Source organism: Canis lupus, chromosome 12, assembly GCF_011100685.1.
Source record: "Canis lupus familiaris isolate Mischka breed German Shepherd chromosome 12, alternate assembly UU_Cfam_GSD_1.0, whole genome shotgun sequence".
Taxonomy (NCBI): domain Eukaryota; kingdom Metazoa; phylum Chordata; class Mammalia; order Carnivora; family Canidae; genus Canis; species Canis lupus.
The window spans coordinates 28,764,116-28,782,773 of NC_049233.1; the positions used below are offsets into that span (position 1 = coordinate 28,764,116).

At 30.8% G+C, this 18,658-nt stretch overlaps 1 protein-coding gene across 1 annotated transcript in view; it reads right to left on the reverse strand.

Annotated features, from left to right (window-relative positions):
* Nucleotides 1–18,658, reverse strand: part of EYS (eyes shut homolog) — a 1,532,152-nt gene that overhangs the window by 1,359,644 nt on the left and 153,850 nt on the right. The window contains exons 7-8 of the mRNA XM_038554428.1: nt 15,287–15,426; nt 5,039–5,205 (exon numbers count right to left, since the gene is read on the reverse strand). Of these exons, the coding sequence (XP_038410356.1) occupies nt 5,039–5,205; nt 15,287–15,426 (307 nt within the window). The remainder of the gene's footprint in view (nt 1–5,038; nt 5,206–15,286; nt 15,427–18,658) is intronic.

Sequence of the window (18,658 nt, forward strand, 5' to 3'; positions counted from 1 at the left end):
CTTTGACTTTATATCATAACATATGCATTGGTTTGCACCCAAAATTAAAAAAAAAAAAAAAGATGCATGGGAGATAATTAATGAATACACTAGCTAAGTTTCAACCCATACTGTAGTTGAAACTTAATTATACAAAAGAATGTCCTTTCATGAAGTTATTATAATTAACTTTTGTCATGGATATGGAAATTACAATGGTATCTACTTTAGAATTGCTTAAATGAATTAATAACCTCCATATATCTTTACTATAAAGCTTAAAGAAGCAAGGTTATCTCATTTTTCAGGAGGCAATAAAAAGGAAAAAAATGCATGTAAATGCATTACACAAAAGCATTCAGTCACTAGAGTTGAGTAGTATCAAGACTAACCAAAACCAAATATATACATACATACACATACATGGGAACATACAATAAGCCATACTGATATGCAGTTAACTTTTTCCTTTTTTTCCCCCCTGAAAGTAAAATGTAAAAAAAAAAAGTTCTGTATGGGAGTCAGATAAGTTTTTATGGGACATTCAAAATTAAAAAATGGAGTGCCTAGGTGGTTTGGTCAGTTAAGTGTCTGTCTGACTCTTGGTTTCAGCTCCGGTCATGATCTTGTGGCTCCATGTTCAGTGAGGAATCCATTTGAAGATTCTCTCCCTCTGCCCCTCCCCTCTTTTACACATACCTGTGCATGTGTGTGAGTGCTCTCTGTCTCAAAAATAAATAAATTAATTAATCTTAAAACAAACACAAAACAAGACATTTAACTTCTTAATACAAAAGTCATCCATATCACGGCAAAAATTAAAGTAGTCTTAGAAGTTAATAATGATCAGACTTCCTGGTTCAGAAGTAATTTAAGAAAACCATGATTAAAATACATTTCTGTGGCAAAATCACTAAAGCTGTATTTGTTATATAAGCCTCCTGACTCTACAGAAATAGGTTTTGAAACTACATTATTTTATCATGGACTTTTAGATTTTGCAGTTTAAAATAGAACTTTTGCTTATAACTGAAAAATAATGTTTTGGTTAAATTTAGCATTACATGGAAAATGTGAAAAATTTTAAAATAGCTCATAAAAGAAACAGGTTTATTTTAAAGATCCCAGAAAGAAAGCCAGAAAATTCATTGCTATAACCCAAACTACTTGTATCTTTAGAAAGTGGAGATAATAGTTATTTTAGTAATATAAAAAGATATTTACTTTCTAAATGATATAGAATAACCATGAGATGTGTTCTGAGAACATTAATTTATCTATGGATACCTGGGGTCAGATATCAAATATCATTTTCACAGTTTACACAATGTTTTCCAATTAGAGAGTACTCAAATATATAAAAAATGTATGAATGAATAGGTTTCACTTTGTTATGCTATTTCTGATAGCAAGTAGGGATTGGTGACTTGGGCATCAATTTAAACTTCATAAATGGCTGAAGCTATGAACACTTCAGAGTCTGGGCTTGGTGTTGTGAAGTTACTATCCTATACTTATCAAGAACTATACAAAATGACTGGTGAGATTTTTTTTTTCCCCCATTAAGGTTTTCTAAATTCCCACAAACTATTTTGAACATTTTAGGGTAAAAATGTGGTAATACTCAAAACTGTGTTAAATACTTCATTTCCATTATGCCGTGTAAGCTGTGCTTATACAAAATACATTTCAATAGAAAAACGTCTATGATTATCAACTGTCAGTTAACACTATTATTATCATTGTTATTGTTAGTGTCTTTCATCATAAAGTAATCCTTAAATTTAATATTATTACAGTACTATCATTGCTACAGTGCTATCATTATTTTTCTAAAAAGTATATCCCGCTCATTTCATTTTTAAAGTTTTCCATCCCCAAACCTCAAAAATATCTCCCTACATTGTTTTCAGTTATGCCACAATTTTGTCTTTTAATTTAGGTTTCTGAACACATTCAGAGTCTGCTTCTACATAAAGTGTAGGGTTGTGATCCAGTTTTATTTATGGTCTTATAGTGAACCATTTCCCCAAACCTTTCCACTAAAGAATCCTCTGTATTTCCATTAAATTATGGGTAAATTTCTTCAAATTTCTTGTATATTGAGATCCTCTATGTACATGAGTTTTTCTCAAAGCTCTGGCCCACTGTTTTTTTTTGTTGTTGTTGTTGTTGTTTGTTTTTTGTTTTTTTTTTTTACAGTGGTACTATCTGGATTTTATAGTTATCATAACATTTTTCTGAATGCATCCCCATTGCATCACAGCTACCTACATTTTGGGATATACAGTTTTCACAGTGTTTTCTTATAATCTTTTTGATATTTAAGTAATGTTTTATCACTCTTCCTTGATTTTAGTGATTTGATTCTTCTCTCTCTTTTTCTTAGCATAGGTAAGGATTATTTATTTTCTTAATCCTTTCAAAAACGGACTTTTGGTTTTGTTATTTTCTATTGTTTGCCTATACTCTAATGAATTAACTTCACTCTACAGTTTATGATATTCTTCCTTTGGCTTGCTTTAAATTAATTTTCTCCTTTTCCATTAAGTTAAGGTAGTTTAGGATATTGATTGAGATCTTTTTTGTTTTTAACATATGTATTTAGAGCTATAATTTTGATTCTAAATGCTGCATTGCCTATGGCCTATGATTTTTGCCATGCCATAACTTTATTTTAATTAATCTCAAATGATTTCCTAATGTCCCTTTTACTTCTTTTTGATTCACTGATTTATGTGGACTGTGTTATTTAATTTTTATATGTTTGTAAAATGCTTATTGTTTTTGATTCCTAATTTAATTCCATTGTGGTCAGAAAATGTATTGAAATCCTCTTAAATATATTGCAGATTGTATTAACATATGTTCTGTCTTGGAAAATGTTCTATGTGCATTAGATAAGAATGCCATTCTGCTGTAGTTGAGTGGAATATTCTATAGATATCTGCCAGTTCTAGTTGATTTATAGTGTTCTTCAATTTTTTTTTTATTTTTGTTATCTACCAAATGTTATATCACTACTGAAAGTGGAGTATTGAAGTTTCCAACTATTGTTGGCCATATCTTTCTTCAATTCTGTCAGTTTTTGTTTCATATATTTTGAGTTTCTGTTAAATGCGTACATGTTTATAATTGCAACATCTTCTCATGATTGCTTTATCATTTTAAAATGTATGTTTTCTCAATTAATCATCTTTTCCTTTAAAGTCTATTGTGGTCAGCCCGGGTGGCTCAGTGGTTTAGCACCACCTTCAGCCCAGGGCCTGCCTGATCCTTATCCGAGATAGAGCCCACCTCAGACTCCCTGCGTAGAGCCTGCTTCTCCCTCTGCCTGTGTGTCTGCCTCTCTCTCTTTCTCTCTCTCTGTCTCTCATGAATAAATAAACAAAAGATCTTAAAAAAATTAAACAATAGAGTCTATTTTGTCTGATATTAAAAGGGATACTCCAGCTTTTTATGGATGCTGATTGAATGGAATCTTTTTCTAACTTTTTTTTACTTTCAACCCATTTGTACATTTAAATGTAGGGTGTATGTCCCATAGAAAGTATATACTGTCTATATCCAGAAATTATCTAACCTGAAAATCTTTGCCTTTGATAGTATTTTTAATGCATTTTTAAATGTTATTTTTAATATAGTTGGATTTATGTCTGCCATTCTCCTTTTTGTTATCCATATATTGTATCTTTTTAGATCTTTATTCTTTTGATACTACTTATTTTGTATTAAGTAAACATTTTGTAGGGCAAATTTTTGGTATCTATAATGCTGTTTTTACTACATTATTTGAGTTAATTTCTTAATAGTTGCTCTGCAGTTTAACATATACACATTAACATATCAGATCTACCACAAATTTAATCAGAAACTAATTTAATTCTAGTATGATATAGAAAAATTATTACTGTATGTCTTTTCCTATCCCCCTGTTTTTTTTGTGCTAATGTTGTTATACATAATAGAATATACATTATATAAATAATATATAATAACTATATATGCATATGTTTGAGATATAAATACCAATCAGTTTAAACAAAAATATTATTATTAATTACTATAAAATTGTTTAGGAGGCTAAAATTAAAAACACAAGAAATAACAAGTATTGGCAAAGACATGGAGAAAACAGAACCCTCATGCGCTGTTGATGAAAATGCAAATTGGCACAGCCACTGTGGAAAACAGTATAAAGGTTCCTCAAACACTTAAAAATAGAATTACCATATGATCCAGCAATTCCATTACTGGATATTTACCCCAAGAAAACAATAACCACTAATCAAAGAAATATATGTACCTTTATGTTTATATATTTAATAGCATTATTTATAAGACTCAAGATATGGAACCAACATGAGTGTTCATTGATAAATAAATGGAAAGATGTGGTGCATATATATGCACATACATACACATATATACACATATATGACAGAATATTACTCAACAATTGAAAAGAATGAAATCTTGCAACAATATGGATTGATCTAGAGAGTATATTGCCAAGAGAAATAAGTCACTCAGAGAAAGACAAGTACCATATGATTTCACATGTGGAATTTAAGAAACACCTAAACAAAATTAGAAAATAACAAACAACAATTACAAAAACCCAACAAACAAAAACAAAACCCAAACTCAAATACAGAGAACAAACTGGTGGTTGCCAGTAGGGAGGTGAATGAGAGATAGGTGAAATCCATAAAGGGAATTGAAAATATGGTTTTTAACAGAATTTATTTATTTATTTGAGAAAGAGAAAATCAGAGAGAAAGCACGAGGGGGAGAGGCAGAAGGAGAGGGAGAAGCAGACTCCCTGCTGAGCAGCAAGCTGGACATGGTGCTCAATCCCAGGACCCCAAGATCATAAACTGAGTCAAAGGCAAACACTTAACTGACTGAGCCACCCAGATGCCTCCAAAATACATTTTCTTGGTGAGCACTGAGAAATGTATGGAATGTTGAATCATTATAAAAAGCAATTATGGCTTGTCAGTACAATTATAACTATAAATAGGTGATATTCTGTGTTCAAATTATATATAAATACCTGGATTTATTAATTTCATCTTTATAAAGAACTTCATGTTGACACCCACTTTCTTCATAATCAGTTGTATTTTCAAGAGACATTTTGCCAAGCCATCTTGGAATACATCGACACCAATATCTCTTATTGTCTTCTTCACTCAAACAACTGCATTCCTTTGCACACATCTATAAATTTAAAAAAAGTGAATTTTGTAAATGTCTATCACATTATAATATTAGAATCATTTTAAAGGTTGCATTTTATGCTTTTCTGTATATATTAAAAGTATATATTCCTTTATCAAAGGTAAAATAAACTCTGTTTTGATTTATATTTAAATCATTTTAAACAGCCATTTTTAGTTTATTTATGATTGAAACAGATACCTTGTAAAAAGCTAAATAAATCAACATCCACTATTCAGTTGTTTTACACTATCTTTAATGTAATTTGAATCAAAATTTTAGACATTGCTTATATGTTGACTAATACTGTGGAAGTCAGATTCTACTGATAACCAGATCCATGGAAAAACTTTTTCTCGTATCACTAAATAGTCTTTTCTACTTCAGTGAGTTGCTTAGACTCATGTTTGAACTGACTGTAATATTTTACTGCATCCCTCATTAAAAATGAATTAAATAAAACCTTAACACATATTCATTTCAGATTTGTATGGAAGTCATAATTTTACCTGTTTAAAAAAACGTATATCATTTTAACCATTTTGGAGGTCTTTCAGAAATATTCCCAGTGTATTTACCTTAAAGGAGTAAGTAAATTTTGTCACCAAAAAAGTGCACCTATAATGGTCAGCTTAAAACCAGATGTATCTTTCCTAGCTCTCAGAAGTGAATTCAAAAACCACAATAGAACTTTGATAATTTTTTTTCATTTTCCTCTTAATACTTTTGTTTCCTCTATGGTATTGGTTTATAACCAATAGGTTATTTCCCATCAATGGCTACAATGATTAGAAATTTAGTTTCAGGGTCTGATACTTTGGTGATAGATTAATGATTGATAGAGATCTAGTCTCTTGTTGGGGAAGAGTCAATTGAGAATCTGTTTCTCCATTTTTCTATTTGGATCTCAGGTAAATGAAGAATTTTTAGTCCTCTAAGAAGGAGAACATCTCTTTGACATGGACAGATTATTTTTTTTCAAATGCTATTTCCCTTTAACTTACAGCTAAAATATTATAAATATATTCTCTAAGTTTTCTCAATATGTGCCTGTATGTCTTCAGAAAAAAATATTTATCCCTTACTGTTTGAATGTGTAACCATTTTCTACCGCAGGGGTATTTGTTGTAATGTTTCTTAAATTAGAGAGGTCTTTTAGAATTTGCTTACAAAGTTAAATTAGCATTTCCAGAAGAAGCAATAATTAGCATTTTATGACTATCTTATTATTCTCTCTTTATATATGATATATTTATACAAATATGCACATATTATTAGTTTTTTCTGAAATGTGTGATTATATTGCACTTTATCAACCCAATTATGTTAGTGTGTACTTTTTATAAAAACGAGGTATTACATTACTTCACTAAAATTATCAAGTTAGGAAATTAACTGGATATTATATAATCAATAAATTTTATTCAAGATTTGTCAAGTATTCTAATACACTATATAAAAATCAAATAAATAATCTTCCTTGAACATGACTAGAAAATACGAAGCACCAAAACTTCAGATTACCCAGAAGTAAAATATACAGAAACACAAGCGATTAATAATTTTCTTTTTTACTCCTTGTTGGTTTGTACTGTTTTGTAGAGATTATATTGGAAAGTTTGAATTTGCATGCCTTCCATTATCTTGTTTACTTTGAAAGTCCTCTCAGTTGATTTGGTTTAATTATGAAAGCAATACAATTAATTAGTCTTATTCTGCAATCCAATTCCTCTTGTGCTCTGCACACACACACACACACACACACACACGCATGCATTTTCTTCATTTCTTGTAATAAGCTTTTCAATTTTTCTTTTTTTAAAGTTTTTATTTTAATTCCAGTTAGTTAACATACAGTGTTATATTAGTTTCAAGTGCACAATATAGTGATTCAACACCTCCATACACCACTGTGCTCATCACAGTAAGTGCCCTCCTTAATTCCCATCATCTATATAACCCATTGTCCCACCCACCTCCCCTCTGGTAACCATCAGTTTGTTCTCTATATATAAGAGTCTGTTTTTTTGGTTTGCCTCTCTCTCTCTTCTCCCCCCATCACTTGTTTGTTTTGTTTTTTAAATTCCACATATGAGTAAAATCATTTGGCATTTCTCTTTCTCTGGTTGACTTATTTTACTAAGTATTATACTCTCTAGCTCCATCCATGTCTGTGCAAATGCAAGATTTCATTTTTTTATGGCTGATTAATATTCTATTATATATAGAATATTATATATACTATATTATGTATATATATACACATATATACACATATACCACTTTTTCTTTATCTGTTCACCAGTCAGTGGACATGTGAGCTCTTTCCATAATTTGGCTATTGAAGATAATGCTATAAACATCATGCGTGTATTCTTTTGAATTAGTATTTTTGTATTCTTTGGATAAATATCTAGCAGTGCAATTACTGGATCATGGGATAATTCTATTTTTAACTTTTTGTTGAACTTCTATACTGTTTTCCACAGTTGCTGCACCAGTTTGCATTCCCACCAACAGTATAGGAGGGTTCCCCTTATTCGGCATCCTTGCCAACACCTGTTGTTGTTGATTTTAGCCATTCTGACTAATGATGTGAAGTGATATCTCATTGTGGTTTTGACTTGTATATCCTTGATGATGGGTGATGTTGAGCATCTTTTCACATGTCTGTTGGCAATCTGCATATCTTCTTTGGAAAAATATCTATGTCTTCTGCCCTTTTTAAATAGGAGTATTTAGTTTTTGAGTGTTTAATTTTATATTACTATTGTACTTTAAGTATGCATAGACCTGTTAAACTATCTGCATGTATAGTCTACTTGTAAGAGGGGAATTATATAGGTTTTAAAAAAAGTGGAAGAAGACTAGGCTGCACAGTGAAGTGTGTTTCCTCAGGATAATGTCATCATATGTGGTTGTCCTCTTTTTGTTATTCAGATTTTGACACTGTGTCTCTGACAGCAGATTCTGCACTCATTGACTGTCCCCACTTGTAGCACCTGCTCCATATTCCTATGTTGTTTGTTTCAGGGGCCTTCTTAGGAGTGCACGGACTCATTTATTTGGCTCATGCAAACTGTGCTAAAGACCAATGCTTCCCAGATATTGGGTTTCTATATCTTTTGCTTTTTTATTTGCATCTTTTCAATATAATCTGGGATGATTAAATATAACATAAGGAAAAAATTAAACACTACTAGCTAACCATACTCAAAGCCCAGAGTCTATGAAGACTTGTGTATTCTTAATTCTCAATTTCTACTAAAAAAAATTAAAAATGCATAATTTGCTATTGTATGATGAAGAGAAAAATACCATACACTAAAGACTTATTGCATTTTAATTATTATAAACCTATGTCCTAAATAATGATAAAATCTTACAAAAATAGTGTTTTAACAATAAAGATAATGGTGCAGAATTTAGAATATGGCAAACTATTATTCCATATAAGTATATGCTTTTCTTTTTTTTGCTTTATTTTTAAAGTAAATATTACTGGGATTTAAGAAAATCTGAAAGAACTAAAAGAAACTTCCCCAAAATAATATGTAAAAAACCATACCAACTTTCGTGTAAAAATTGTAACATGAACACCTAAATAAACTTGGAAAGTTTGTCAAGACTTAGTATATGTTGAAGACTGTTATTTTTTCTTACTTCAATTATTCACTATATCTAAAAACCATTTCAAGTAATCGCTGCAATTGAAAAATAATGAATTTGGTATTTCAGCAGTGTTTCTCATCTCTCATATAATCTAATCTTTTACTAAAATTTTAGTTTTCTATAACTAAATTTAGACATAACAAAAGGTCTCCCAGGAAAACCTATATGACAGTAAATTTTGTCAATGGGTACATACAATGTTTAATCTACAGCACATTAAGGGAAAGATTTCTCAATTTTTGAACATAGGGAAAAATCAAGAAATCTACTTAAAGGATTCCATTAATCTTCTGAAATTTTGTGCAAAACATTGTGCACATAAATTATTGTGAGGAAACTGTTTCTAGTTTTCATCAACTTTTCAATGGATTCTGATATAGAACGAAAGAAAGAAAAAAAGAAAAAAGAAAGAAAAGAAAGAGAAAGAAAGAAAGAAAGAAGAAAGAAATAAAGAAAGAAAGTAGAAAGAAAGATTGAAAGAAGAAAGAAATAAAGAAAGAAAGTAGAAAGAAAGATTGAAATATATTCATTTATACTCAAGATACTCCCAGAAAGTACTCTGGGAAGTTCAGCACTTATATGCACTAATATATAATCAGTATAATACTAATAATTATAATTATTATAATCAAATTATAATTATTATATTGACAATCAATTATTAACACTTGTAATTGTATAAAAAGCTGATATTTAAAAAGTACCTGAAATATGGAATGAGATTTGATTCTTGAAAATTAAAGAATATTTATTTGATAAGGAAATGTAAAACAGTCATAAATCTGGGAAATGGATAATCTTTCCTTCCCAAGGAGAAGAGAAGTAAAAGCAGTATTTCTGGAAAATCTTTTTATGATAATTTATTACTGATGTAGTTATGTAACACAATACTACACGCAAAATTAACTTCAGCTGGATAGAAGTTAAGCCATAAGAATATTTACAACATACTTCAGAAAAATGCTTTCTATATTTAAGTAAATGACTAAATAATGCTATCATTTCATGGACAATCATATATTTGTATAAATTATTTTGCCATTTCCATATTATATTATATTAGTAAAATCATTTAGTAAAGAGATACTAATGGGGAGAAACTCTAAGACCCAGTATGACATATTTACCTGTTTTTTGGCCCTTGTCAATTAAATAGATGTGTAAAGAGACTTCACTTGTGGGAGTGAGTGACTTCTTTATAGGATATGTAGAAACTTGGATTCTTACAAAAGTATTCGTCAAAGTAAAAATTGCCCTAGACAAATTTCAGCAAGCAAGAAAGACTTTATTCAAGACTACTGTAATAGAAGAGAGATGGAACTCCACTTTGCTGAAACAAGACAAGAAAGATTTTAAATGCTGGCATTAGCTAGATGAAAAGTACTGGAGGAAATTAGGGGAGAGATTGGTCAATGAGATGTGTAAAGCACATTAAGTTATTCTTGAGTGTGCAAAGGTTTTGCTTTGTTAGTAGGTCTTCATGTTTGCTAATTGGTGCCCACTGAAGTTAGGCTCTTATTCTCACAGGATGATTGCATTTTCGTCTTTCTCAAGGTTTACATTTTAAAGAAATAGTTTCCTGGTCCTTGAGAAAGACAGTTCCTGGGTCCTAAAACTAACTGGCAAAAGGCTGAAAGTAGAATGCATATATTTCAGAGAGGCAGAAAAAGAATTATACATTCAAAGAATGTATAATTGCAAATTATCCGAAGTAAATGTTCTAAGAAAAAGGAAGTCAGGGGCCTATAGTCAAGAAGAAGCCTATCTAAAATTCAGTTAAGGTCAGGGGAACATTAAGAATGCCTTGGTCATATTCTTAGCTAACTAAAAAATATATTTTTATACTGGCTTGGACCTAGTAAAAAATTAACTAAAATAGTTAAATTTGGTGAAGGTCTTTCCTATTCCAACTTTTAGTGTCTCTCTGTCTCTTCTCTGCTGTTTTAAAAGCGTCCTTAGTCCCAGTAACTCATAATAATATATAATTTCATAGCCTTTTTGTAGCAAGAATGTAAAAAAAAAAAACTCACTTATATTTATGTGCTTTCCTTCCAAAAGTGTTTGCATTTAAAAAGACCTGAAGAGAGGACATTTTTTAACACAGAGAAAGGAAAGAATACTTTTGGAATTTTAGTCTTTGATGATGAGAACTGAAATGAACCAAGTTTCCTGTCCTATATCTAAAATACTGAGAAAAATATATAAAAAATAACTTACTCTTTGCTCCATGAAATACTTTTTCTTGGAAAATAAGACTAAGACTGTGAACCAACTAAAATAAGTTATTTACCAAGCATAACAGCTTGTTCATCAACCTCACTTTAAGATTCTCATAACATTATGTCCACCAGTCCAAAGCTTTATTCGTGAACTCTAACCCATCTTTACAAGTACCCACCCCGTGTAACTAAGAGCATATAAATATCTTTCCATAAATTCTCCAAGACAGTAGTAAGTCTTATTTTATTAAGTGTTGTTTTTGTTATTGTTGTAAATCTAAAAGAATTTGTTTCTCTTGATCAACAGAATTGTCTAGTGGTCTTTTGGAGGATCAGTTGTGAACAAGCACAAAATTCTGCAAAGATCCAATTAAAATACACTCCCTACCAGAGCTCACACTCCCAGACTACAAACACTACTCTGGGACCACTGGACATTTCTCTCTCCATCTGTGACGGTGACATAGGTATAGCATCGAGTCTGAACTCCAATTTATTTCCATCAAATTCCCAATGCTATTTACTTTTTTTTATTTACTTTTTTTTTCTTATTAAGAATAAGAGAACATTTTAAGAGTCCTTGGATTATATGATCCAATTTGATTCAGAAAGAACAGAAATTTCTCTCGCTTCCTCACTTCCTCTGGTGAGTCTAAAGCGAGTATGTCTACTGGAAGAGGACAAGCATAGCTCTCACATTTTCATCATTCAGATGACCTAAATAAAAAATGAGTGGAGTAAGTCACAGTAATCTACATTCCTTGAACAAAACATTCCTTGAGTCACCTTTTCAAAATCTTGTCAACACTTTTGTCCAGCTCTCAGTTTGGACTGATTGTTCTTTGGTAGGTTTTGGGGACATGGCATTGCACAGGGACCTATGTAAGTTTTCATGAGGTCTTAGTCTCAGGCTTCCCTTCATGTTGTTAAGTCAGGTACATATCTCTCTAATTGCTATAATTTCTCAGAGGACAATCTGAAATTGCAGTGGCCACTCTGGGGAAATTTTGACATGAACAAGATTGTTCATTTGACAGATACATTAGAACAACAACAAAAAAAGACTCACGAGATGACTCTTCATCCTGTGTGTCTAATAGAGAGATTACTCTGTTTAACGCACAAGAACCCCTCTTTCATTTTCATGCTTCTGGGATTAATAAGCATTAGATTTTTAATTATGTGGCTCTATGGAATTAGTGTTTAAACTGTTACCAGGCCACTAGATTATTGTCCCAGATGGACCAAAGAATTAGATCCATGAGACCATAACGGAGAGATAGAGTTTACTGAGTAGATAAGTATAGTACACTTTCAAGAGTGTTTTAACTATCTGTAATAATAAGTTGCGTATAAGTATGTGAAAATGAGCTTTTCTGCATTTAAAGCCTCTACTGCTCTTTGTAGATAGAAGATAATTAACCTTTAATAGTCATGATTCTATATTTGCCTGAAGCTAGCTCTCTGTTCTTTTGTTTTGTTTTGTATTGTTTTGTTTTTCATTTTTGCTATTTCTTCCTTTTTTGGTTGAGAAGTTTTTAAATTCATTGATCATAAATAAATTTTCTATCATTATATGTACATTCTAGGACTATTTTTCAGATAAACAGTTAAAATGAAAGGAAAAGGACAACGATTAGCTTTATTTATACATTTCCCTTTGCCAAAAATTTAACAAAGCAGAAAATGTATACCTGCATGTGTAATATAGTCTTTAGACAAAAAGAAAATTACACTCTGAGAATTTTGGCATAAAGTCAAAAGTCTTGCTTTTTTAAAGATAATGAATACTGAGGTTTGTTTACATTAAAAAAACACTTATGTAATTTCCCAATAAATAAATGAATCATTGGGAAATTAGAATGATTTAATAATTTTTTTTAAAGATTTTACTTATTTATTCATGAGAGACATAGAGAGAGGCAGAGACACAGGCAGAGGGAGAAGCAGGCTCCATGCAGGAAGCCCAATGTGGGACTTGATTCTGGCACTCCGGGATCACTCCCTGAGCTGAAGGCAGAGCTCAACTGCTGAGCCACCCACGCGTCCCGATTTAATATAATTTTTAAAGAACTATTTTTATCATTGTTTCCATAGACAGTTTATGATTATAAAATTATCAAATTGAAATAATTGAAGTTGTAATAATGGGTACCATTTAAAAGAGTTTAATCTTGTGAATTCTTATTGAATCTACTACATTTATGTCCTGGAATGTTTTATTGGTGATACTACAAATCAAAAGGACTTAACATGATGAGGTAAATTGCAATTTCTAAATATTTGGTTAATATCAAGATCTTACACTGACATTAAATTGAATTAACAAATTATCATTGGATACCTAAACAGTTTTTGAGTAAGAAAAATATACAAATATTAACTCTAAATATAATTTTAAATTATCCCTTTTCCTTGAATGAAAACTAGGACATGCAAATGTTGTTAAGTGATGTATATTTATGTTTATATGTATATTTATATTTATTTTGCCTAACATAAAAGTTGTCAACGTGATATGAAATGTGTGATTATGAAAAAATAAAATACATGTATTGGATTGCCTTCTTTGTGTTTTCTCGAGTCTAAAAAAGCAAATATTAGTTTCTTTAAAGTTGGTAATTATCTTAAAAGAATACAGAGAATTAGAAATTGGCAAGGAGGGTAACTATGATTTGCTTGCCTGTTTCCTAAGAGAAGGTATGCATTTACCTAATTAGTAAATTAAATATAATATGTAATGCTCTTTTATATGCTGATAAATTTAAATATATCTTAAATATAAAACCTTTAATCATGTCTGTGCATAGCCCTATATCTGTGAATGGGTAAATAGATACATGTAAAACTATATTAAGCTTAATACCAATGTTTATGAATTTTAAATGTTAAATACATACATAAATATATATACAAATATATATATTTATATATAAATAAAAATATATGTGTATAAAATTGAGGGCATAAGTGAAATTAAAGGTTCTGAGAAATTTGAAGTCTATTTGCCTGTATTTGAAATGGCTCTCTAGGGCAGCCTGGGTGGCTCAGTGGTTTAGTGCTGCCTTCAGCCCAGGGCCTGATCCTGGAGACCCGGGATCGAGTCCCACATTGGGCTCCCTGCATGGAGCCTGTTTCTCCCTCTGCCAGTGTCTCTACCTCTCTCTCTGTGTCTCTCATGAATAAGTTAAAAAAAAACTCTTAAAAAAAAGTGAAATGCCTCTCTAGCTAGTTCTTTTTGAAGTAAACAGTGACATATTATTCTTTATAATGTTAGCTCAGTGTTAATGGATTTATGGATTTATTCATAATAAAAAGTCCTTACTGAAAATTTTATATGAAATATATATCAAACATAAACTTAGAATATGACTTTTCTTTCCATAAAATGACCAAATTAAGATTATATCCAGACAGGAAAGGTTACAAATATTCAGTTAATTCTCTAAACTTTTTGGAAAACTCCTCAATCTTTTTGACAAAAGTTCTTTATTTGTTTAAAAAGATGTAGATAAGATGGGGAAAAAGATGGCCACTCTTTGTATTCTTGCCTTAGGCCCCAATATATAATTGTGGCAAAACTTCCCAGAGATTAGGTATCTCAGAAATTCGCATATATTCCAAAAGGCAATGGAAATGCTTAATGGGGGCAGCATGGGTGGCTCAGCAGTTTAGAGCTGCCTTCAGCCCAGGGCCTGATCCTGGAGACCTGGGATCGAGTCCCATGTCAGGCTCCCTGCATGGAGCCTGCTTCTCCCTCTGCTTGTGTCTCTGCCTCTGTCATTTTCTCTCTCTCTCTCTCTCTCTCTCTCTCCTCTGTACCTGTCATGAATAAATAAATAACATCTTAAAAAAAAAAGGAAATGCCTAATGATCTTTCAACAAAAAGGTGACATAATCACAACTTTAAGAGGCTTTAATTGTTCAGCAAATTGTAACATGAATAGAACACAAAAAGACTAGAGATAAAATGAAAGAATTTTTTATTTCCTGTCTATATTATAAATATAAAAAGTAAAAAAGATGAAAGATTTCCAAGTAGGTTGTCATGAATTTATTTCTGGGGTTATATTTAAGCTACACACATCTTGAAGATTGAATGTGCAACTTTAATAATTTTAGCTTTTTTTCAAAGTAAAAATTATGAGTTAAAGAGACAAATCAGAAACTACTACCTTAATTTACCTTACCTCTATTGTTCCTTCAAATAGGAACCAACATATGTAGTCAAGGTCTTCAGATGTGTTCACATAGATTGCACTTTCAGTACAGTTTGCAGAGAAAAAGAGGTAGGAATCAACAGCCACTTCACATTTTTCATCTTCAGATCCTTTCAAAGAGATGAAAAATTAAATAATCTTTCACAAACTTAAATTTAAATTAAATCATTAAAGATAGTCATCAAATTTCTTGGTAAGATCAATTTGACAATGTCTGCCACAAAATAAGCCTCTATATGTACAGAATATTAAATTTGACAAAGACATAAAGTAGAATAAGGCCCAACTTTCTAATTTTAAAAATGGACCGAGAAATACAGCATGAAACAAGACACATCTTCCAGGCCAGTGTATTTTTTTAAATAATTAAATGTCAAATAAAGTTCCAGTTAATGATTATAAAGATGATTTAATAGAATAAAATAAAATAAATTTTGCATAAAAGCACTCTTATTCTTTATATACTACAACCACATAAGCAATCATTTCAAAAGATATTTGGAAAACATCTTTAAAAAATTTAGAATAGAAAAATCATTAACACTTCATCCTAGTCTTCTGATAAAAAGGAAGGGAGTATGTTTATATTGTTTATATGGGGGTGGAATGTGTGTGTGTGTGTGTGTGTGTGTATAAATATATCAGCAGACATTTATAATTAAGCTATTTGCACTCTTAGACATAATACCTGTGATACAATAAAAAATGGCTTGCAAGAAAGTAAAATAGTGTGAACTATATTCAAGAAGAAAGAGTAAAAACAAATGGCCAGACTTAGAATTAAAGATTATAAAATATCTAAGATAAATGTGAAGTATCTTAGAAAAAGATTAATATAATTGGTAAACAAATAAGGAATTAGGGAATGAGAGATTTGGAAATGAAATGTAAACAAACAAACAAAAAAGATATCCCAGAATTGTGGAGAGATAGGAACTAATTATGCTGAAATGAAAACCAGTTATTTTTTCTTAATAGTGTAATATTCCCAGATAGGTGAACAGCATAGGAGACTGGATACAGTTTCTTTTAAACATAACTAAAACTCCTAGTAAAGTGACCAATAAAATTTCTTAGGTAGGTAATATTTAATTATTTAATTACAGAATCCTAGCAAATAGTCCTGTTTTAGAATTGCTTATGGTTAGCAAACCTAAAATCTATTGTTTGTGAGGCATGACTTCCCAGAAAATATTATGTAAGCTCTGCAACTTACAGCTGAACTGTAAAGTAGGGATGGTTCACAAGATGAAATCTTCCTGCTATGTGCAAACCTATTTAGATATCTCATATGTAATTCTGGAAAAAAAAGGAAGAGGGTAGGCAGCCTTGTAGAATGTTCCAAATCTTCCAATCTTACCAGTGTAATTTAACTAATTTAGGATTATAAACATTATTACTAGTTAGTAATAATCAGCGAGTGTGATTATCAGCAGATCAGCCATAAAAAAAGAAGAAAAATAATGATGCCATTAAGAATCATATCTTTAATATGCTGAGATAAAATAACTCAAATATGGTTACACTAACCTATGTAATCAATTAATAAATGCTTCTTTCTATTTTCTGAAGAAGTTTGCATAGGATAGATTTAACTATTTATTGAATATTTGGAAGAACTTTGATAAAGACAATATATTTCCAGTGGCTTTCTTCATGGAAATATATTTTAAAACAATTATTCCAGAGCTTCTAGAACTATTCAGATTTTATATGTATTACTGAATCATTTCATAAACAAGTTTTTTTCTATGAATTTATCCATTTCATCTAAGTTGTCCAATTTATAAGCACTGAGCTTTCTATAATGATGTATCTGATTAAATATTTGGACTTAACTGAGGTATCACCCCTTCGTCTTCCAAAAGCCTCAAAAAAGGAAGTAATGAAAAAAAAATGAAACAAGTGTTAACTCACAAAGAGAATGAAAAGGGAGACAACTGTGAGCAAATATTTCTTGAGCAAATATTTCTTGAGCAAATATTTTCAATAAATTTCAAGAGTCTGAAAAGGTGGTGGAAATGCAGTTACTAAATTATTATAATAGCAATAGTCAAAAGACAAAAATGTAATTAGAGGGCATACATATAAAAACAAATTCACCTACTAAGCAGAAATCTTAAGATGGTCAGGACTTCAGCGTGTCTGAGAATGTAGTACTTGGTACTGGCCACAGGGGAAGTAGTTGACCTATCCCTTCTCTCAAATCACAAATCCAGATAATTATTTTGACCCATCACTCACCTCCTTCAGCCCCACAAATAAACACTTTTCAAGGTTTATTCTCAGGAAAAAAGAGGATCTTAGCAGCTCCTGCCTCAAGAATATCAAGCTCATTGGGATTTGGCCATTGAATAGGCAGCTGTCAACCTGCAATGCTCCAATAGAGCTGCCAGGTTATCAAAACCATGCTTACATGGTAAGTTTCCCGTATTATTAGGTCATTGACATTAAATATGATCATCCAACATTTTGACGAAAAATTCTAGATAAGAAAGTGCAAACCATCATTAAAAATACAGAAACTGAGACACTGAATGGAAAACAAAAATTTAAAACAAGTCAAAACTGTAATTGCTTGGAGTTAGAAGAAAATTTGTTTTTATAAAATTTGTTTATATAAAAGAGCAGAATATCATGGAAATGTATTATTTAGACAATAGTAAAAATGTCTAGAAAAGTACAAAAATAATTAAAAAATTCAGCACTAGTTTTCCTATATTTAATTGGGGGATAGAGTAGAAAACAGGACAAAATAAAAAGAAATGGACAAAGTAAGAAATTGTGAGAAAAGGAGAACAATTTAGGAGATGCAATGTCAAATTTTTGGATTTAGAGGCATAGAAATAAGAAATAAGAAAGAGGGATTATTAGTAAAATAGTACAGAGAATACCTAAAAATTGAAAGGTACACATTTACAAATAAAATAATTTACCAAGTGAACAAAATACAATTTTGGGAATGTAAATTGGTGTAGCCACTATGGAAATCTGTATGGAGGTCCCTCAAAAAATTAAAAATAGAACTCTCATATGGTCACGCAACTTCACTTCTGAATATTAATCTAGAGTTAACAAAAATACTAACTCAGAAATATATATGCATCCCCATGTTCATTGCAAAATTATTTACAGTAGCCAAGGCATGGAAGCAATTTAACTGTCCATCCACGGATGAATGGCACATGTGTGTGCACACACAGAGAAATATTCAGTCATAAAGAAAAAGAAGAAAATCTCGCTGTTTTAAATAAAATAGATGGAACTTACAGGCATTATGCTAAGTGAAATAAGTCATGCAATAAGTATTGTGAGATGACTTTGCTCAGATTTTATAGGGAT